General features: G+C 37.1%; 1 protein-coding gene across 2 annotated transcripts; it reads left to right on the top strand.

Annotated features, from left to right (window-relative positions):
- The first annotated feature begins 13960 nt into the window (after positions 1 to 13960).
- LOC110373581 (uncharacterized) lies at positions 13961 to 16100 on the top strand. Of its 2 annotated transcripts, none has more exons than XM_021330888.3 (4): positions 13961 to 14156; positions 14652 to 14810; positions 15178 to 15363; positions 15729 to 16100. In XM_021330888.3, the coding sequence occupies exons 1-4, from the start codon at positions 14067 to 14069 to the stop codon at positions 15975 to 15977; spliced, it is 684 nt and encodes a 227-aa protein (XP_021186563.1). In that variant the 5' UTR covers positions 13961 to 14066; the 3' UTR covers positions 15978 to 16100. The 2 variants fall into 2 exon arrangements, with proteins under 2 accessions (XP_021186563.1, XP_021186562.1); XM_021330887.3 differs by having other exon boundaries at positions 15154 to 15363.
- The last annotated feature ends 7891 nt before the right edge of the window (positions 16101 to 23991 follow it).

The following is a 23991-nucleotide window of genomic DNA, read 5'->3' as shown; positions in this document are numbered from 1 at the left end:
AGCTATTCTAGGTTATAAAATTCATCGGTACAAATAATATTTCATAAACTATAAAAACAATAAATTATTTCGGAAAAAAATGGCAAAGTCTCAAGTTTGTTTGTGCCGCGTGGCGGTCCGCAGGTGTGCGTTGCGTATTTCACTAGACGCACACATTCGCAAGTGCTGCCGGCTATCGTCTAATTTACCTACAACTGAGCAATTCGATTTTGTAATAGCGCTCTTAATATTGCCCTGTTTTAACAACAGCCAAGTACATTAAAGTAAAATTATGTCTGTAACTTTCGCTATTAAGGTGCGGAGATTTTTATTTTGATTTGTTTTGGTAATTGTGTTTCTGTAAATGCTTTAAGATTGTATTACATCTTGTAAAAAACGTTGCACCTTGAGATTAAGTGCTGCATGTACCATTCACGCAGTATGTCTGTTATAACATGCCTATTTTCGTTCAATTTTCAGGCAGTATCTTCTTCTTATAATTAATTGAATAAAAGTGGTATTCACTTTCGATTTTAGCAGAATCAAGTTTTTAATATGGCAATATACAATGTGAGTCGGAAATTGCAACTAAATTTCTACAGTTGGAAAATTGATTTTAGGAACTGAAGATTTCAGGACATTGCTATTCTATGAATTGAAATAACACTGAAAATAATGTTGACAAATAAAACTTTCCATTACCTTTCTTGAATATATGTACTTGTTGAAATTAGAACTGTTACAAGCTCGATAAGGATCCCGCAGCTAAGATATCTCTATTTTTCGCATAACATAAACACGAGCATAATGTTCCATAAGTTTGTCACGTCACTAGAGGCTACGGTACTCCGTCGATACATAATTTAGTATGGTGAGGCTAACAATGGCCAGGTTTAGAGCAGCCGGCCTCTAATGAGACCTCTCGCGCCCGGAGTACGTAGCACCCGCGGTGCGAGCGGAGCGAGTAGCGGGAATAAAAACCTTGCATAGATGAAAAGCTGAAGAGTAGTAGTAGCTAGTAAAAAGGAAAATGATCGAAACAATGAAGAATTTAATTATATAACCAGTTAAAGGGAATTTAATAAGGGAAAATGGTAAAAACAGTGAAAATATAAGGTCTCTCTAACTAGTTAAAGCGATTTTTTTTTAGCATTAATTTATTCATTTGAAAATAATGTTCCATACATAAGTTTGTCACGTCACTAGAGGCTACGGTACTCTGTCGATACATAATTTAGTATGGTGAGGCTAACAATGGCCAGGTTTAGAGCAGCCGGCCTCTAATGAGACCTCTCGCGCCCGGAGTACGTAGCACCCGCGGTATGAGCAGAGCAGGAAGCGGGAATGAAAAACTTACATGGATGAAAAAGCTGAAGAGTAGTAGTAGCTAATAACAGGGAAAATGGTCAAAACACTGAAGTATGTAATTACATAACCAGTTAAAAGAAATTTGATAAGGAAAATGGTCGAAACAATGAAGAAAGTAACGTCTCTCTAAAAAGTTACAGGGAATTTAATATTTTTTTCGTGGCATTAATTTATTCATTTGAAAGTAATGTTAATACATAAGTTTGTCACGTCACTAGAGGCTACGGTTGTCGATACATAATTTAGTACGGTGAGGCTAACAATGGCCAGGTTTAGAGCAGCCGGCCTCTAATGAGACCTCTCGCGCCCCGAGTACGTAGCACCCGGACTGTGAGCGGAGCGACTAGAGGGAATGAAAAACTAGCAAAAATGTAGGACTGAAAAGCGTAACTAACTGGATAGTAAAAGGGAAAATGGTCGAAACAGTGAAGCATGTAATTACATGTACAACCAGTTAACGGGAATTTAATAGGAGAAAATGATCGAAGCAGCGAAGAATGTAAGGTCTCTCTAACAAGCTAACGGATTTTTTTTTTCATTTTTTCGTGGTGCTAATTTATTCATTTGAAAATAAAGTTCCATACATAAGTTTGTCACGTCACTAGAGGTTACGGTACTCCGTCGATACATAATTTAGTATGGTGAGGCTAACAATGGCCAGGTTTAGAGCAGTCGGCCTCTAATGAGACCTCTCGCGCCCCGAGTACGTAGCACCCGGGCTGTGAGCGGAGCGACAGCGGGAATGAAAAGCTTACATGGATGAAAAGCTGAAGAGTAGCTACTAAAAGGGAAAATGGTCGAAACACTGAAAAGTCTAACAAGTTAAAGAGAGTTTTATACTTTTTTCATGGTATTTATTCATTCATTTGAAAACACACGTTTGGTACTAAGTATTCTATTATCTACCAATAAGGTATGTTTTCTCGCACTCTAGAACTTTTTGTCTATATATATTTATTTAAAGCCAGCGCGATTCTTTACAGTATAACAACCAATGATAGGGTTCTTTACTATTATTCAATCGCTCATTTCTCTTTTGCTCTCAGAAAGTCACACACACATCCTCAAAAATTCTTTAATCCTCGAAAATCAAACATCCACCAAAAACCTGAGAAAACCGCTGTTCCTACCACTATGCCCTCTCCCTCAACACAACAAAGGTATCCAGAGTGTGGGCGGAGGGTAGTTTGCGACCTACAAATGTGGCAATTAGCCCACTGCTGACTAATGATCGCCAGACCGTGATTAAGACGAACCCGAAGATAACGGATACTCCCGGGAAGCTTTTCGTGTGCTCAACCGGTCGGATTAGCTATACGAAGTAGGATATAGTAAACAAAGTGTAAATAAAGTTAGAATTTTTAACTACTAACTTCTGACAGCAATTTTAGCTGCTTTCTTCGGTAATCGTCTCCTATAACCGGATAAAAAGTAACCTGTATATTATAATGTTGTGTAAACTAAACTACCACAAAGTTTCACTAAAATCCATTCAGCCGATTTTGCATAAAGGGGGAAATAAGAGGGGGAGAAACTCGTCAATGCATATGAATTTTTGCGTTTATAGTAATGCATACAAACTTTCGCGTTTATGAAAATAATAGAAAATAGGATATAAAAGAAATATTTAGATAGACTAGAGAAGCTATATTATTTACCGTCTAAAACAATCCAAACGAAAATTGCTATGCTATCTTTTCAAACAATAGCAACAGCCTTTACTAACACGTAATACGATCCCCAAGGATCATGGTTTCAACCACCCTCGTGAACGTTGATAAGTAGTAGCATGCAGTCTTATTTGTTCACTTTATACAATAGTTTGTCTCAAAAGCAGCCCTATTAATATAACTAGCCGATACTGATACCCTGCAGGTAATTTGTGGCCGAATTAGGCTATCAAACATTTACGGGCTCTAAAGGTACCTATAGTTAATGGAAGCTGATCCCCCATTATTGGTAAGTTATTCAAATGGTTTGGCTCTAGTAATCTACAATGGGGTTAACTTAAACTTATTTACTGGGCGCCTATTTTAGATTAATCTTGAATTCGTTTCGTAAAGGGTAAACATCAATATGATTAAATAAGGATATTTTTTTATTTAAAAATGTTCTTGTAATTTCTCTATCCAATAATTTTCAAGGAAATATTTATATCTCCTAAACCACAGGTGTGAGCGAAACGACCAAAAACTCCTTTGTTAACCTGTCAAACCATTTAAATAACAATTATAATCAAAATAAAAGAAACGAAAACCTTTTCTAAAACCCCTATACGCTCTTAAAAAGCCAAGCAAACACACTCGTTCAATTTCAATGGCCGCCGATATCCAAGGGGTATTACAAATTGGTTCTACAAGTCGTTCCGTGCACCATCAAATCTAAAACTTTATAAGACCCTTATTTGTACGGTGTTAAGATTCATTTTAGAGTGAGAAGGGCGTAATTCAGTGGTCACTAGAAATTGGTGTGTGCAGTAGAACTCAATCAATTCGCAAGTCGTGTTTGATCGGAAAAGAGCCCTTCTAGCTCGTATCGACGGTATTAGTTTACATATCAGTTCTTTGGAGATCTGCTATTATCTTTTTAATGGGATGTTACATTATCTTGTGTTTCGGGTGATTTCAGGCTATTTAAAGTTGTGTAAAATAGTTCCCTTGTATTAATACTACCGATGATATTGAAATATATTAATTATCTACTAGCGGTCGCCCGCGACTTCGTTCGCGTACCATGACGCAAGGCTAAAAAACGATTTCAATGCTAAAGAACTTAACTGCAGTATATCATCCCAAAACCATACTAAAACTAAACAGCCGCTCTATAAAGTGCCACAAACCGTGCATATCTTCAGACAGTACATAAAACATGAAAATGTTCGTGCCGAATCTCGCGGCATTATCAAAACGTTGCTAAAGGCAGGCTCTCGGGGCGGATCGACAAATAATTGATGACTGCATTAGAGACATGTGTCCGCCATCTTTAATTCAAGCGCGCGAACTCGGTTCCTGAACGGATGGCGCGAAATGGTGACATAATCTGTATGAATTTGAAAGCTGCCACAGATAAGGAAAGCTTAGTGTAGGGTTGTGAGAGTATTAGTGTTAATAGCTTGAAACACACGTAAATTCAGTAATCGAATAAATAAAATTTGATTCAATTTTCAGAGAATCACAATGGTCAAAAAACATTGATTCCCTAAAGCTGCCGAGATACAACTCAAGTGTCATTATACATGCAGTTTCGTCCAATCAATGCACCTACATACATAAATAGGTACCTATCTACCTACATCCTACACCTAAAACAAAGTTGACCCAAAATCTCGTACAAGTTTGCCAGCAAAGCTTTTTAATTCGCACTCCCAGTAGGTGGACATAACGGAGCACCCTCTTATCTGGAGCACTTAGTAATTTTGTCTAATCCGATATACAAGTTTTAATACCCCGTCCCGTTCGCCCGCGGCTACAAAAAAGGGACTATGTTAAGTCTCGAAAAACTGCACGTTTTCACACGCTCATGCCTTGTGTTGGAGCCATGATGATAGACTTTTTTGGGAATGGTCTCGTTTGTGAATTTTCTTTGTGCAGAAGTTCGATTTCGCTGTGGAAGGAAAGTCGTTAGAACCAACTTCTGTGTCATATGGAAGCTTTTTATTCTACTTAAAAGATATGGTTAATGAACTTTGAAATAAACCTTATTTCTTTTTATATTCTTATTTGTTTATTTAATACTTCTTGCACTCAAAGTGCAATGGTTTACTTATCGCCTTAGGTATTCTCTACCAATCTTCCTTATGGAGTTACTGATGGAGAATATACTTATGTACCTATAGGTATGACCTCTTCCTAGATGTTTGCCAAATATGTACTTTCTGTCTTTCAATTCATTTATTCCCAGTTTAAAGAGTTCATTAGTAGGTTATGTGATACACGATAATAGAGAAACTGAGAATATGCTTCGGCCAAATCCGTACATTTTTATATTTCTAAAGCTGTCTTCATCGTGTCACCCGTTAGTGTGGCGATCCTACTCCTGAATTACGCATGGAGATTCGAAACATTCATTCCGTGCCTCCGTCTCTTTCTGTTCCATGCATTATTAAGAGACGACGCATAATATAATTGAAGTTATTTTCAGCTGGACCTTCCGTATCGGGGACGCTTTTAAACGATTTAGCATTTTGGACCCCCTATCTACGCCCTTTTAATTGACCTTAGATATCCCGTTGATAAGTTAAGGCAATTTTTGGAACACCTGAAAAAAGAAAGGATTAGTAAACTTATATATACTACACAAGTATACAGGTATACTATTTTTGGCAAAACCTCATGTATATTGTAACCCAAGGAAACTACAGTACAAAAGAACTAGAGTGAATCATATTTTTTAGCATTTTTTTTCTATAAAAATATATCTCCTAATGCTAACCAAAAACAATAAAAGCTGGAACGCAATTAAAAAGCTCGTAAACTCGGAACGCGACTCAACTTCGGCACCCGACGAAAGTATAACAATGTTGTTTTTCGCATCGTATAAACCACGACCGCAATCTACAAAGAAACAAGTTCAAACTTGGCGCAGTCAGACTCAATACAAAGGGGAACGGGCTCCGAGCTCGTTACCATTCATAATTCACCGGGCAAACTCTTCGTACGTTTTCCCATTAGAAATTTTATAAGGTTTTTATTGCGACGCCCGTTTCGCTCTCCCGCCAAAAGTTCGCGCGCAAACGTTTGACAGTTCGCGAGCGCCAACCGTTAGGTGTGTTCACAAATTCATTCTAGTTTTTTAAATTTTAAAAAAGGTTTAGCAAAGAAATTGTTCCTTTGAGACGCGGATCGGGATCACCCTAGAATACTGTAGATGATATTACTGTTTCAAATAAATAATTTATTTGTTTTCGCTTCAGTACACTAAACGTTATTTAGACATGTTTCTACACCCCTTCATCTTACAAGTTTGACATCGAATTAATTCAGATTGGGCTAAACTTGAGGCACATTTGTTTTGATGAGGAAATTAATCATCTCCAAAAAAACAAATGCAACAAAATTTAGACCCACAACACAGTATGAATATCGCATCAGTAAGGAGACATTTCTGAGGGCCATACTTTGTACTCCAAGACTCCAAGTTGATTGCGGTCCCAGCCATTCTCACCGAGCTGACGTCGTGTAAACTTTGATAAGACTTTCCAGAACTTTCGGAAGGGTTCGAGACATTTAGCTAACTTCTATAATGACCGGGCCTAACATGAGTTTAATTTTATGACAACCAGACGGCGGCAGTTTAGGGGTACAACCGAAAAGTACGTACGTTGCTTAGTTTTACTGCGATTTTATATGAGATCAAAATTCGTTTAGGGTTTGATATGATGTTCTCAATATAAGTACCAAATTAAGATCAGACTTATCTAAAACAAGCTCTCTTTGCTTTTGAAAGTTCTTTACTTGTTACAAAAGTTAATATTTCTGTTTCTTAAATTCTTTCCAGATGTACTTAGGAAGAAATTCTATAAGCAGTTAAGTTCGTCTTAATATCGTATAATATGAGATAATTAAATTAAATTATCTTTATTTCAGACATTTTTAGTCCATAGTTTTTTACACACAAAATTTTAGTAGGGTTGTTAGTGTAATAATGATCCTCCATATAAAATTCATCCGGAAAAGTTCATAGCATGCGGTTCATTATTTTCTTATTCACATATCGAGACTTTAAAATCCTTTCAAAATTAACAAGCAACTAATTATTTTAGAGGAGGATATCAGAAATAGTTCTACATATTCTCTTGCACATTCACGAGGTGTCGCTAGTTAGGCAGCCCGAGCCAGGTGTATTCAAAGAGCCCTAATCTGTCGCTCGCCGAATAACTAAATTCTGTCCCGATTTATATTTCTGCACAGATTTAGTTTGCTAACACTCCTCGTGTTTTCCACGTTCGAAGCAGATCAGGGCTGTACCACTGTCAGTTTTATTAGTTCTTTAAACTACCTACTGTTTTTGTAAGTAATCGGGTAACTGGGTTGAGGAGGTCATACAGGCATCAGGAGTTGTTCCATGTAAAACACTGGTACTCTGCTGCGTACGGTTAAGAGGACGAATTGGAATTTTTGGCGCCAAGGATGTCAATTTTTAGGGTTCCGTAGCCAAAATGGCAAAAACGGAACCCTTATAGTTTCGTCATGTACGTCTGTCCGTCTGTCCGTCTGTCCGTCTGTCACAGCCGATTTACTCGGAAACTATAAGTACTACAGTGATGAAATTTGATGGGAATATGTGTTGTATGAACCGCTACAAAAATATGACACTAAATAGTAAAAAAAAGAATTGGGGGTGGGGCCCCCCATACATGTAACTGAGGGATGAAATTTTTTTTTTCGATGTACATACCCGTGTGGGGTATCAATGGAAAGGTCTTTTAAAATGATATAAAGTTTTCTAAAAAACATTTTTCTTAAAGTGAACGGTTTTTGAGATATCAGCTCTCAAAGTCGTAAAAAGTATGTCCCCCCCCCTCTATTTTTATAACTACGGGGTATAAAATTCTAAAAAAAATAGAGGTGATGCATGCTAATTAACTCTTTCAACGATTTTTGGTTTGATCAAAGTATCTCTTATAGTTTTTGAGATAGGTTGATTTAACTGTAATTTACGGAACCCTTCGTGCACGAGTCCGACTCGCACTTGGCCGGTTTTTTTCTCAGTAAATACAAAACGGATCAAAATACAACTTGGTTACCTGAAAGTTCATGATATAAGCCTTATTTTGTTAGTTGTAGAAACATGATTAGGTAACTTTTATAACAGAGAAAAATATATCAAACATACCTCTTTTTAAAAAGAGATTCACATATTATGGGCAAACGGGACCGATTTAAGCCTCTTAACTTTTTTAGTAGTTGAGTATATACATACTCTTTAAAATGGTAGTAGGAATTTTTATTAAATTAACATTTCTAAATATTAAAATTACAAAACCATTTTGTCGCTTACGACTTTTAGTTATAAGCTAGCGCGCGTATTGTTATCCTCGCCCCGCTCAGACGCTCCGACCCCTTTTGGCGCCTTAGATGCGCGTGCCGGTTATGGAATTATTGTTGACCACTTCCTCGCCTTAAACTGGAAGCCGACTCCTACAAAGTTAAGAAAAGGCATCACGGCCCACCCTTTTCCCAACTAACCTACCTGTGTTCTAGGTCCTCTTTGGCGTTCCACGATGATTCTTCTTGGTATGGAATCAAACATACGTTATATTTTCTTATTTCATAGTGAAACTTGCCCTTACATACTTTGACTGGCATAAATATCTTTCTTCCTAAAAACCTGGTTAGGTACATAAGCTGCTCCTTCTAATATCTATACTTACCTCAATCTTCTTATCGGGGATTAATGAAAGCTTTTTAATTTGACTCATTGTTTTTGTTGGTTCTCCTAGAACTGATATGTTTGTTCAAACGCCTATAGTTTCTGACTACAGCTTGAGAGAGTAGTTAGCCTATAATTTCACAGTTCAGATACAACCAAATTCAGAAGAACCCACATTGTAAAATGGAACCGAGTCTTTCCCCGAAAAATATTGCGTCCGCAAATAATTTTGCGAACCGCGGTTCAACCCTACGCTAGCCCGGCGACCTCTATTAATTAAAACGCTGTGTAAACCGGGCTTTATCGGCGCGCTGGCCACGCCACCCAATTAGGACGGCCGACGAGGCTCGCGCCAAAAATTATGCGGCTTATCAACTGCCGCGTAATTTTGACAAACGACCGTTCGTTCGGAAACACGCTTCGGTGGGCTGTGATCGATTATTTGTTGTATTGTTTAAATGTTGCGGCCGATTTTGGGTCTAATGGGTATGGTAGTGATTTGGTACAACTATTTCGATGCGTGAGTGGAGTTTTTGGATTTTGTTGTGGCTGAATTAGTTAGTTAGATTTTCTGTACATCATTTTATATACCTGAACCTGTATATGATTTATAATATATGTTGCTTCACAATAAAAACGTCCCTGGTTTCAGCGACTTTATTTTTCTATATTAGGTCTGAAATAAAAAGAATTTCTTAAGCTTGTCACTCAAATGTCCAAAATATAAATCGTCAATCATCATACCTAAACAGATGGGTAAGTTGATATATCATATCGTTGTCGTTGAATCTTGAGTTTGTATAAACATAATCTTATCAAAATTACGGTTGATCTAATAAATTTCATCCTTCGCAACCCCTATACATTCACCCCTTAGCTGGATTGCAGTATTTCGCAGGCGTCTATAACATCATACCAATATGCCATTCATCAGTCGAGGCGTTGCTAAACACCGGCGGCCGCGGGAGATAACCGCGCAGTAAACCGACAACAATGCCCTGACTCGCACTCAATAAAAGATGATAACACATGAAATATGAACTGACGACACCCCTCTTCATCTCACTAAAACCAAACCTAAACTCGACTCTATTCAACACGAATAAAGTTCCAATCATGTTAACCCCAACCCCAAGTTATGATATTTCAAAAGCGAAGACAGTGTTAGCATAATAAACGCGCTCCAATGAAAACAAACCGCATCCAGCTCACGAATACAGCCAAATTTCCCAAAGAAAACATACCAAGTTACAACGTTTCGGAACGAAGCGGTGACGGCGCGAAACAAAAGCGCGGGAATCGCCGCCATTGGTGGAGGAGGTGGGCGGACTCCCGGATAATATGGCGGAAATATTACGAGCCGAGGAGGTATTCAAGGTGCACCGGGAGGAAGGGTGGCCCGGGGGACTGGGAGGACACCCCCCGGAGAGGTTAATTACCCGCCGGCCGATAAGGCAGCGGCTCGCTAATTACGTACTTATGGCGGACTGAAATTAAGTTATCGTCGGCGGGAAAACGACGTTCACTTTGTTTGCGTTCCGTTTTACGGATAATATGTATTCTGCGGCGCTCGAGAGTAATGGAACAAAATTGGCGGCTATTCAGTTTTATCTTTTATGTCTGAGTAGAGGAAGCGTAGCGTCGTTCTCAGATAATGGAATCATTGTTCAAACAGCGCTCGCTCCGGGGACTCTTTTTAATCGTTTAACTTAATTTTTGCTTTGTTTTATATTCAAACAAGCTCCGTCGATTTGCGTTTCATTAAAATATTAATCTGCCTTTTGATAAAGTAGCGAAAAGAATAAGAAAATCCGAAGTAACGCATGAATTTGCGAAGAATTTTATATTCAACGGAGTCGTTCATATTTTAAGTAGATATTAGAGAGATAGCGAAATATACTCAAGTGCGGCAAACAACACGACTGGCAGCTGAGCTCCCAAATAAAATGCGATAAAATAAAAAGATGCCGGCGACAAAACGTAGATACTTATACATGAGCCAACTTATTTGCGACACCAGCCAGATATCGTGTCTCTCTTGCTGCTTTACGAATAAGGATTGAAATGGGCAAGCAAAGAGTTCATAAAATGCACATAAAAAGTTGTAAGTTTATACATATTTACCACAAAAGCGGCTCAGCGAGAGATCGCGGGATCTGTTCCCCGGTTTTATTTTTCCAAGCTCTAAATGGAGTCGGTGGAGCATTTAAATAAGCTTCGCCGCCTGAAGTATGGTAATGTTAGTAATACGCGGAAAGAAACCGCGCCGTTGCTTTCAGTGTCGGCCATTTTGAATTTCCTTTTATTTTAGTCCGCTGAGACATGATCCCTTGCTATGTGATTATTTGATAATGTACTCAGAGGGAAAAGTATCTTTTAAGACTAGAAAAGATGGAGTTTTTTGATACACTTACCTATTTTGAAATTCAGCTAGTCTTCCTTAACTGTAAGAATTTTCATCTATTAGAATCTTTCCTTCTGAAAAAAAAATTCTTACACATTTCATATCTCCCAAACATTAAACAAAGAATACAATGCACTCATTAACAAAATACCCAATTAATTAAACCCAAAACGAATTCCGAAAACGATTCGTCTTCATTCCTAATTATTCCCGAACGATTAATGAATGTAGCATGTAAGGACATGTTCTAAGGGAGCCATATGTCTTCACTGATCAAAGACACCGTTCGTTTTTTGGCTCATAATTAGTAACAAATTATGTAACAAAAACTCCTTGGTATGCTCCCTTCTTGCTGTGAGAATGGCGTGAACTGAGTCATGGCTCATCTCCCGTAACGCGTTGGGAATATTTAAACATAGACTTTGTAATGGAAGCAGTCTAAACTTGCATTCATCACTCATCTCTGTAGTGGCAGTTGGAAGTCGCGAACGATGAATGGCAAAGCTCGTGAAGGTATGCTTTTATCGTAGAAGACTTAATAAGGTTTTGTTTTGGCACTTGGTCTTGACCAAAATGTGAATAATAACTACCATAGGTTGATCTTCGTTATATTGCCCACGCCATGATCTCTCCCGAGCTTTTTTCAGTTATTCGAAGTAATTTTATTTATTGGGTACGATCAATTAAAAATTATGTTTTAAGCAGGAATTTAAAAAAAATGTTCTGGTTTCCACGTTTAAAGTTAAGGGTTGCAAATAGAAAGGTTGCATAACTATATTTCTACATAATAACGAACTTAGACACCATTTTCGACGATGCACCATCTAATCGTCGTCAGTCCTGAAGGCGTCACGTTCGGATGCACGCGCGGCGCGCATAACCGACCGTCCGGGCCCTCCTCCCAACTAATTCAAACTAATTAGCTTCCGTAAGCTGTAAATCTAACGAATACTGCGCCGACGTCATCGCGCGCGCTTTGATCACGCGCCAACTGAATCGGAACGCGACATGTGAATGAATGAACTGAACGATTTTTGAACGGAGCGTTTAATGTCAAATGTGGTGGGAATTCCGCCGACCCCGAGTTTTATGACTTCATTCCGGAGGTGCCTAGATACTTAACAAGAAATGGGCGTATACTTTTATTTATGATGATAACTCGTAAACTTACAAACACGTTAGTTCAAAATGGTTCTTCATTTAACAATATACTTGAAAATATTACATATACCTACCTACCTTCGTGTTAAGTACTTCAACTCTATGTAAGTAGGTATCTACTTACAATTGGCTACCACTTGCTAAACCAATTGCAACTTAACCAAACCATGCATTAGCATCAAATTAGTACTTACCACATTACAAACACATACAGCACCAAGCTCAAATCACACGGTCACGCCGTTAATCGTTCTATCATATCAATCAGTCGTCCAGAAACAATCAATTAGAAAGCGATCCCCTTTCAATTATTCCCCGCATCGGTACGTAATTGCCTCGCCAGCCCCACCTAGGGGCGGTCCGGGGAACCGATTATGTGTGATCGGTGATGGACATTCTATTGCCTTGATAGCACTTTGATGACGTAAGACGCGAGTGTAACAACAGTCCTGTGATTGATTGAGGTTGTAGGGAATTATTGAAGCGGGAGTGTCACCTTAACTATGGATGTGGAATTCTAATTGCTTCTTGGGAATCTCATTGAAAACTGCAGTATATTGTTGTAATCTCGACAACGTATGGTTGGCCCCTAATTTGGTATCCGTTGACTATAAACTGAAACAATAATAATACAGCGCAGGATAATGTAGGAATGCGGCTAGTGTATCGTGCTGAAAAATTAATTCTTGTGAGACTAATTAAGAACTCTATTTAATCAATGACGTCTTGCATTCGAAAGATTTCCAATTTCTATTAGAATCTACCTATTTTCCCGCGTTAAAAAGCATTCATTCAAACAACTTACCATTTGTCTCTTAATCCGTTCATTAATCTACGTGATAGAACTAATTAACTAAACCCAGTTTATTTTCACGATATTATAGCACAAATCCCCATAGCGACACGTATCTCCCCGTAGCACCTGAGACATCTAAAGATTTCTGGTAATTTGTCTATTTAGGAATTATTTCTTAATCAATTATCTACGACCTTCAAAAAAAACAATAATCTAGACTAGAGTTCCATAGTTTTGTTTTGTTGTTGAATGCGCTCCACTCCTACTCCACAGTTCTTAAATGCGCTAATTTCAGAATTCAGTTGTAACTGCTCTGATTTGAAATAATACTTTAGTGTTCGACAGCCCAAACATACCTATATTTTTATCCCTCAGAACAATGGCGGAATCTCTGGAAATAACTACTTAAATATCCGTGCTAATGAAATCAGAGCTATTTCTGTCTATTATAATGCAAGATTCCAAAGGCCATAGCGACACGAATGCGCCCCGTATGGTGACCACCTGAGTCGTCGACAGGCGTGATGGATGATGCTCGCTGTCAGTCCCCCGCTACCCTGATCCGATCCCTGGTCAAGCCCTGCTGTACACTTAATTTAATTTAGATTAGCAATCGAGCTTGACCGGTTCATTTCGTGTAATATTAAAGTTCATGTAGAACTGATTTTATTGAAATTTTGTTTCATTAATCACAGATATAAGCGTTTTGGGACATTTGGGATATTTCAGTTATAGAATAAGACAGGTCTTGCCGTTTCTTTATCAATTTCCTCTATTTTAAACATAATATAAAACCTTCACACTTCTTTGAAACGAAACCTCTTTCGTAGCCCCCAAAAAAGTAAGCAAAAAACGTCATTCGAAATCCAAAACATGACAGATGTCAAGTGACAGTGTCAAAAATCTAAAGCAAGCAAATATGGCTATACCGGTTTTAATAAATCTGTAGTAGTGGCCCTCGTGGTATAATGATACCCGAGAGTTATCATGAACGCTGTGACCGCCGCTGGTTTGGGTGTGGCAATTGTATTAATAATACTCTTCCTTAGGTGGAAATGGAGGTCTTTTGCTGCTAAGGTAAGCGTCACCATCCTCTCTTATAGTCTATGTTAAGGTTGCCAGTAGTTAACTATGATAAACTTTGCCTTCGAGTGAATGTGTTACCAGGTTGTAGCTGATGACAGTTGAGATGGTCACACTTGTGTTATGTAACAAGAAATAGGTATTATGGAGGAAATCCATATGGCTTTTTACATGTGCACCTCATATCTATCATTTAAATAGTAGAATCAAGTACTTTCGCCCTTCGATTTAATTACAATATCAATCTGGTTTATCTCTAATCTGGTTTGCCATTTTTTTTTTTTGTAATCTTTCCAATTTTCTGTCTGCATTTTAAATGTAAATCTAAATGTAGATCAATATTTATTTAAATAATATATACAAAAATACATCTTTCGTCTATGCATTATATTATTTTACAAATAAGGTTGAAAGCAGACATCCCATATGCAAATCCCAAAAACAATACCTCTTAACAATGCAACATTATAATCACCGCATATTGTTCAGGAAATCGAAGAAGATGCACATACATATGTGCCGTGCGCGCCAATGCAGGTGGTGCACCGCCTGTGTCCGCACCACAACGTGGTGCAGCGCTACGAGGTCGAGGAGAAGGACTCCTTGGACGAACACCTCGATGTCCTCACCAGGAAACTCGCTGAAAAGGTAATACGTGTTCGAGAATAGTCAGAGATAGACAGAATATCGAATGTTTGTTGTTGTTGTGTCGGATGGACTTTTGCATAAAGGGCTTTCTTGTTTCGTATTCAATCGTAAAAACTCCAGGTTTCTGCATATGTCTTTTCTTTTGCGTGTCTCTAAAAAAAAATCCTCATTTTTCCCATTACCTATCGCACGGCAACAATGCGATTTCATAAGAGTGTTATCCCAAAAACTTTAAGCAATGTCTGGCTTCCAAAAAATCGAAATTCGAAATCTACGAAGGTGCGACAAGTTGCGCGGGCTTCCTGCGCAATTTGTCGCGCCTGGACCAACCACATGCTCACAGGAGGGTCGTCTCCGACTATCCAAGTCCAAGATTCGGGAGACCCAAAACGAAATCGAGAACCTGCACGCGATAGACCATGACGTGAGGGTCCGCTACCGGGAGATCATGGAGTCACTTCGCAAGGACCTGCTGAGCAACGAGAAGGAGTGCAAGAGGCTTCAGGAGCAGATCGAGTGGGTCTCCCGGAGACGCGCCGAGCTTAAGGATGAGGTATGACGACTTTTACATTATTTCATTGCATTATTTACTTGATCTTTTGTAATTAGGAGTACCTAATTCGAGTAAAAATCACTCGTAGTTTGGCTTCTCAGGATGCCCTTAAGTACATAACATGCTAAGTAGAACCGATACCTCATTTAGACGATATAATTTTTTGGTGTTTGCAATAAATAGCTGTAGACTTTGCAACTTAAAAACTTTTTTGTACAAAATGAAACTTAATACAAGACTACATCCTTCAACGCAACCGCAGATCAATGATGAATATAAGGATATTTTGCTAAATATATCAAGTAATTCGCTTTTGTCTTATGCTGCAGTTGTCCACCTGATCATTAATATTGGTCTTCCCTCAGGTCCGTCGAGGTCAGAGGTTATACGGAGAAGCAGCAGCGGAATTGGCGAGCAACCTTGCAGAACTGCAACGAGGCCGAGTGCCCGATTACCGGATCATAGACAAGCCGCAGAGACAACCCTCGCTGACCTCCCTCAGACTGCGCAAGGAACCACATCTACCTAGAGCCACTCCGGTCGGCTCAGTAGTCATCAAGAGTACTCCTCCGATGTCGCCAACGAATGTTTCACGAGGAGAAATAATGGAATGAACTTCACTTATCTATGACCCGGCAAGTAAAAGTCCAAATCGTGGGTGATTTTTTTATATTGATATTTATTTTTGGTTGTATTTATTTTCATATTGTTATTTATTTATTAAACTATTAAAATTATTTGTTAGTTTGATTTAATACCACATTTATTTAACTTGGTATTCCTTATATACTTAATCTTAGGTGCTAGAGTGTAGAGGTCGTCTATAAGTAGGTACTAATCAACACATCGCAATCAAAGCGCAATAAAAAATAAGTGAACACACGCATCTGAAACAATGACAAACCGCCGCAGCGCACTCGGAAACGACCCCCTTTTATTTTATATCTCTCGTTAATTCCGAGGGTTAAAATCCCCGAAAAAGTGAGCACTTGCCTTGTTTACAAGGTTTTAGATTTTAATTTAGATTGGGGTTGCGTCAGTTTTGCGCGCGAAACGACGTAAACGTCAAACAATATGGCGGGGAAATTGGGCTCTTTTCAGTTGTGCGATTAGGTCGCCCGGGACTTACGAGGGGCGCTCTCGGCGTATCCATTAAAATCGCATTCGTATGTGATCACCTAATACAATATCATCAAGTCCGTGCCGGGGGTGCTTTGTGAATAATTTCGCGGCAATCTGCTCCCGTTTGTATCGGATTTGTATAATTTCATAATTGCTACGGTTCAAGTAACTTTTTGTTGAGTCAATCTCTATGGACTTTTGTTATAAGAATTGATCGGACTTATTCATGACATGGAACTGATTAATAAGAAAAAATAAGATTTTAGCTCCTCACATAGGTAATAAAGACTTAATAATTGTATTAAAGTATCCACTTTCCTACGTGTTCAGTTATAAATATTAGTATCAAATAATTACCTAACTTTAAAAAACGTAATTAACACACAAAAAACAAACAATTTAATTAAGTTCCAACACGACATCTGTCGCGTTTGAAACGCATGAGCATCACTTTTGTCTGTCTGTTTGTTTTCCTTTGCCTCACATTTGTTCCGCCGGGGGCGGTCCACAAACAAAACTACTTGAGCTCCTACTAATGTGTCAATCAATACAACATGCTTCTGGTTTACAAATTAGGGCTGACTCGATTCTATTTTCATTACGAACGTAAGGGTGATGAGAGCAATTGAAATTACCATTTAAAAACGGAAGACCGTTAACTATGAGTGATTATTTATTTTTCTGTAAAAAATTTACCTTTTATTGAGCGACAAATTGTCAAAGGACCTACCTAATGCAAACTTTGTACTGTGTTATTTATTACATTAGGAACACTTAACAAACAAAAATCAGCAACCGAATTTAAAACCTCCTCCTTTTTGGGAAATCGGTTAAAACAAGTTTCATTAGGTACCAACAATCTTTTTATGGATTCTTAACTAAGTTAATACCACCAATTCACCATATTATCGTAACCGTCTTTATCCCCACAAATTAATACATCTACAAATAAGCAATCGAACGCAACAATAAGAATGTAATCTCGTTCATAGACGATATAAAACCTCGTACGGCCGCCATCGCTGCAGCGAAGTCTTTTGTCGCTGGTTCTCATTTGACGGCTCACTTGCTCGCAACACTGCGGCCCTGGTACAATGCAGGCTAGCTTTATGTATTTTGTATTGTTTTCGGATTTGTAGATATAATTTGAAGATAAATAAATACAGCAACTTACCTACTGATACAATAGAAGAAGATACTTAGTCCGCGAATAATTCGGTTTTAAGAAAGTAGATAATAAATTATAGGAATTGTATGACTATCTTCATTGTCTAATCACAGCTGAAATCATAAATTCTTCTAATGTATTTATTATGCCCAATAATTTAAGTAGTATTTTTATAATTCCCAAGTTTATCGACGAAATTAACGTCGCTTTTTCTTAAAATAACGGTTTAACCCACCGTGAATTTTCTCGCTCAAATTTCAAAGTAAGCAGTTGTTTTAAGAAAAACTGACTTTTCGCTTCATGACGCTATCGGCGAAAATGGGCCTTACAGTTTAGATTTTGTCATAAATCCCTTGATGAAACCTACTCGTACGTAAGAGTTGCTCTTTGTGAAATCAGTTTCAGGGAAAGACCTATAACTGAACCTTCTAGTATCTCAACCAATATTAAAACTACCATTATGTTTTATCTTAAAACAAAAAAAAGAAAAATAATTGAATTAAATAATATGAAGTAGACAAGTTTTAATTCATTCAAATATAGTCAAGACCACATCTAATCCCCGTTTAACAAGCAAAGGGTGAAACGTAACAAGCTATAAAAATTCCGCCAGCAATCTTAGCAAAATTAAACATTGTTCCTAATTGTAAAACGCTTTACAAGCGAAATTATCAATTTGTTCCAACGAATAATTAGATGGAGATTAAATGAGGTAGGCAGCGCCATCTATGCTTTCTCTATGTAACGGAACTTTTGTTTTCCGAAATAGAATTTTCATAGATAAGTTTATTTTTTCACGAACAGATGTTAATAAATATAATTTTGAGATCACCCGAGGTGTTCATTTCATGTCACCACTTTAGTCATGATTTGTACGCAGTTAAGATTACAGTTAACCTAACCTAACATTTTTAGTTCCCATGGTCAATATCACAGATATAGGATAATAAGACTTGAATATAGAAACCGTATCTATCTATCACTAAAGTTTGCGGTACCCAAGTTATGTTACTTTATGTAAAAGTAAATTCAATTTTCACATACACGTTATGTAGGTACATACCCATCATATCTGCTGTGTAAGTATATAGTAACAAACTACATAACAAGCAAAACACTCCCCCGAGAGTTATTCCCAACAGTTTTTAAATTCGCTAAGCGACACACACGTACACAGTGTTTATATTATAAACAAACCAACGAACATTTTCTATTAATATGAACATCGGCCACACGAAAATCAACCTTATTTTCCCAACATTAAAGTCGTCGCATAATTTTTGTAGTGACGTAGTTGCCACTGTTATATCTACTGGATATTAAAAGTTGCGCCACCCTTCTAAGTAGAAGCTTTTTTTCTTTTTGTCCTTAATGTAAAAAGAAAACGCGAAAAGTTTGGGGACGCGCCGAGTTTAAATTTTTCCACCCCTAATGCGCTTATTACGAGTGGGGGAAAATTTGATGGTTCTCAAACTTTTCAAATATGGACGAGGATTTTATTGTGCCTATAGAGTTTTTATGCTCATTGTTAAGCAAATGAGGCGAAGAATATAATGTTACGGGCTTTTTGATGGCATTTGTAAAAATAAATTCTCTTGGACCTTAGACACTTACGAAAATCCACTAGTGTGTAAGTTCTATTAAATATTGAAATTGACACCTATATACTAACGAAATGTCTGTTTGCTTTGATATAACTAAAGCTTTGCGCAAATACCTACAAACTAACTAAGCATAAACAGTGAATCGCTCGGATTACAGGCAATAGAATTATAACACGAATGGTTCCCATGTAAACTTCAAAAAGACCTTACAAATAAAGCAATTAAATTGTAATAACATTTTCTCCTAAAGCCACATTGAGACACAACGTCTGGGTAGAAGAATCATCCACACTGCACGCCAGTACGGGTCGTCATTTACATTTTTATTTTATTTACAGCTGGCAATCGCGACGCACAGATAATTTCCTTCCTCTAACGGCGGATAGAATAAATTGGAAAGTTACAATAAGGCTTTGCCGTACAACTGGAGTTAAGTAGACAATCAGGAAGGATTTTAAATTCATTATTTCGTATCCTCGCTAAGGACGAACGATTTACTTTAAAAAATATATGAAGGAACAACATAATGTCCTTCCTAAAGTATTGCAATGTTTCTTTTAAAAAGTCGGTTATGATTTCATAACGCCATTTCCATCAACAAATTGACTACAACCTTTATTGTAGTTTCTATCGCATTATAAAATCCATTCAGCAATAATGTACAGATTAATCCTATGTCTCTTCTAGGTTTCATAAAGCAGCAACTACAAATCCAGCTATCTTCTTCTAGAGTTAATGTCAAACGAGGTCGAGTAGTAGGTAATCGATCTTGTTAACTCATTAGCATTTCACTACAATTCTCAATTTAATCAGTACTTATGTACTTGTAAAGAACCTTATGAGAGTAGGTACGTATCTAAAAGCCGCAAGTTGATGTAACCCACAAACCCCAGTTCAGATAAAAACGTGCGCCCTAAGCCCGTCGTGTCGTTTTCATTAGTATTTTATTTTCCCACATTTCCAACGCCGTGTGCGTTCGCGCAGCGGAATGTTGTTGAATTTAAAGATTTTAATTATGCAGATAATTAGTGTATGACGTCCTATAATTGTGTATGGTAAATAAAAATTTGTGTATGCAGCCATTGTGGAGAAATTCACCAAAAACAGATTCCGCTGGGCGAACGTTGGCGAACGTTGTCCTGGCGGAACTTTTTTTAATCCATAGACTTTAGAAGAAAAGAGATGTGTCCAAAAATTAGTGTGTATTTGTGTATAATTGATTACACAGGTCAACAGCATTTTTGGTGCAAAGGTGAAATATACAATTTCTTGTAGGATATTAGATACGTAATCGAAGTCCAGAACATAGAGTTGCACTAGCACGTAGGGATTTAGAGATATACCCCTCCTAAAGTACCAAAAACGCGATTTTAACGATATTTGACGATTTTTTTGAAGTACAGCAAAATAGTTTTTTTTGTTTCTATCTATAGCATTATATAGTACCACTCTTCCCGATTGAAATTCATTTTTATTTCCAACGTTAAGAGTTTAAATTTTCATGAAATATGTATACAGCTACGATAGTTCGATCTTCCCTATATTTCATTTGGCCTGTTAGTATGAAAAAACTCCACTTTAGTTATAAAATGGTATATATCGGGAAATAAAACTCGCAAAAATATAAATTAAAATGGGGTTAATGCGGGGAAAGTAGTACTATATGATGCTTTAGTTAGAAATTCCTATAAAATTCTGCTGTCCCCAAAAAATGACATCAAATTTCATAAAAAAACGCGTTTTTGGTACTTTAGGAGGGGTATATCTCTAAATCCTGCGTGCTAGTGCAACTTTATGTTCTGGACTTCGATTACGTATCTAATATCCTACAAGAAATTGTATATTTCACCTTTGCACCAAAAAAAAAATTATAATTTGTTGACCAGTGTTATGTTTGAATGAAATCAGTGCATGCATAAACTTCGGAGAAATTCAAGTTTCCGCTACGCGAACGTTTGGCCATTAGCTAGTTTTCATATAAAGCGCTTACATAGAGAGCTGTAGATTTTTTACATACGTTGTTTTGAATTTGTTTATATTTGTTTAAAAAACAGATTTAGAAAAGTCGTAGGGTTTAAAGATAAAATATAAACTTAAAATACACTTATTAGGTCTTAGTTCTTAAAGTATGCAGTTTGGGGTCTAGATTTTCACGTTTACACAAACCTTGTAAGGGTCTCCAACATGTTGCCAAGTATCAATGATGTTCCGTTAGTAATTAAAAAGTTATAGGATATTTTAGCATGAATAGATCACTGTTTACAAAGCAGTCGAATATCACGACGTTCTAAAGGAATTGCATGGTAAAATGTATGCCAATAATTAGTTTAATCATTCAACTATTCACTTGAAAAATTTCATGTCATTAAATTCAGTAATTAAAGAAAGACACTTATAATACTGACGGAGCATCGAAAACCTACATAATCCGACCAAGTTCGGATAGCTACAAAAAAGCGGCCGTGCCATATGTCTAAGAAACGTTCTTAACTTGGAAGGTTAGTATTTATTAATTTTGTACAGTTGCTTACACAAGCGTTAGGAAAAAATAAAACAATTGTATTTCTTGATTGAAAAATATTTTTTAATAATAATGCCATATCTACGATAAAAATAAATCTTCAATTAACAAGTACTTCTCTATTTAAATATCCGTGTACAAAAATATTTTTATTATTATTACTTACATAAATTACTTGACTATGTGATTAAAAATAACGTTAATAAACGTTACGTATTTTAACTAAAATGTCGTAGATAGGGGCATTATTATTAAAACAATATTTTTCATTCAAGATATGCAATTGTTTTATTTTTTCCTAACGCTTGTGTACGCAACTGTACCATATTAATAAATATACTAACCTTCCAAGTTAAGAACGTTGCTTAGACATATGGCACGGCCGCTTTTTTGTAGCTATCCGAACTTGGTCGGATTGTGTAGGGTTTCGATGCTCCGTAAGTATTATAATTGTCTTTCTTTAATTACTGAATTTAATGACATGAAATTTTGCAAGTGAATAGTAGAACGATTAAACTAATTATTGGCATACATTTTACCATGCAATTCCTTTAGAACGTCGTGATATTCGACTGCTTTGTAAACAGTGATCTGTTCATGGTAAAATATCCTATAACTTTTTAATTACTAACGGAACATCATTGATACTTGGCAACATGTTGGAGACACTTACAAGGTTTGTGTAAACGTGAAAATCTAGACCCCAAACTGGATACTTTAAGAACTAAGACCTAATAAGTGTATTTTACGTTTATATTTTTATCTTTTAAACCCTACGACTTTTTCTAAATCTGTTTTTAGGGTTCCGTAGCCAAAATGGCAAAAACGGAACCCTTATAGTTTCGTCATGTCCGTCTGTCCGTCTGTCCGTCTGTCCGTCTGTCCGTCTGTCACAGCCGATTTACTCGGAAACTATAAGTACTACAGTGATGAAATTTGATGGGAATATGTGTTGTATGAACCGCTACAAAAATATGACACTAAATAGTAAAAAAAAGAATTGGGGGTGGGGCCCCCCATACATGTAACTGAGGGATGAAATTTTTTTTTTCGATGTACATACCCGTGTGGGGTATCAATGGAAAGGTCTTTTAAAATGATATAAAGTTTTCTAAAAAACATTTTTCTTAAAGTGAACGGTTTTTGAGATATCAGCTCTCAAAGTCGTAAAAAGTATGTCCCCCCCCCTCTATTTTTATAACTACGGGGTATAAAATTCTAAAAAAAATAGAGGTGATGCATGCTAATTAACTCTTTCAACGATTTTTGGTTTGATCAAAGTATCTCTTATAGTTTTTGAGATAGGTTGATTTAACTGTAATTTACGGAACCCTTCGTGCACGAGTCCGACTCGCACTTGGCCGGTTTTTTAAACAAATTCAAAACAACGTATGTAAAAATCTACAGCTCTCTATGTAAGCGCTTTATATGAAAACTAGCTAATGGCCAAACGTTCGCGTGGCGGAAACTTGAATTTCTCCGAAGTTTATGCATGCACTGATTTCATTCAAACATAATCAATTATACACAAATACACACTAATTTTTGGACACATCTCTTTTCTTCTAAAGTCTATGGATTAAAAAAAGTTCCGCCAGGACAACGTTCGCCAACGTTCGCCCAGCGGAATCTGTTTTTGGTGAATTTCTCCACAATGGCTGCATACACAAATTTTTATTTACCATACACAATTATAGGACGTCATACACTAATTATCTGCATAATTAAAATCTTTAAATTCAACAACATTCCGCTGCGCGAACGCACACTCCAACGCCCGCCAGTCGCCACCGTTTTATTTATATCGAAGTTTTTCTTTTATTTTCGCCGAAACTTTTCAGCGTGGAAAGTGCATTTTCCGGGCGGTAACGATTTGAATACTCGCATTTCTTATTGGGGAAGTAAGTTGCTTTTTAGCGTTATTTCATTTATGTGTTAAGGTGGTTTTGAGAGTAAGGTACTAATTATAAACACACCCACAGCCTATGATCGAGTATCATGTTTTTTTATGGATTGTTCAGAATATTCATGATTTGAATTCTAATATAAATAACTAAACAAGAGCGGTGTCAAATAAGCACATTATCCCGCACGAATTAGTGCGATTGGCATATAGACCAGCAAATATAAAGCAAGGAAATGAGGTAAAAAGGTGGCCAATGGAACATTGAATATTGGGGCTTGATTTAGAAGGTCAAATGAAAAAAAAAATC

This window comes from Helicoverpa armigera, chromosome 21, assembly GCF_030705265.1.
Source record: "Helicoverpa armigera isolate CAAS_96S chromosome 21, ASM3070526v1, whole genome shotgun sequence".
NCBI lineage: Eukaryota > Metazoa > Arthropoda > Insecta > Lepidoptera > Noctuidae > Helicoverpa > Helicoverpa armigera.
This window is presented reverse-complemented; position numbering and strand designations above follow the sequence as displayed.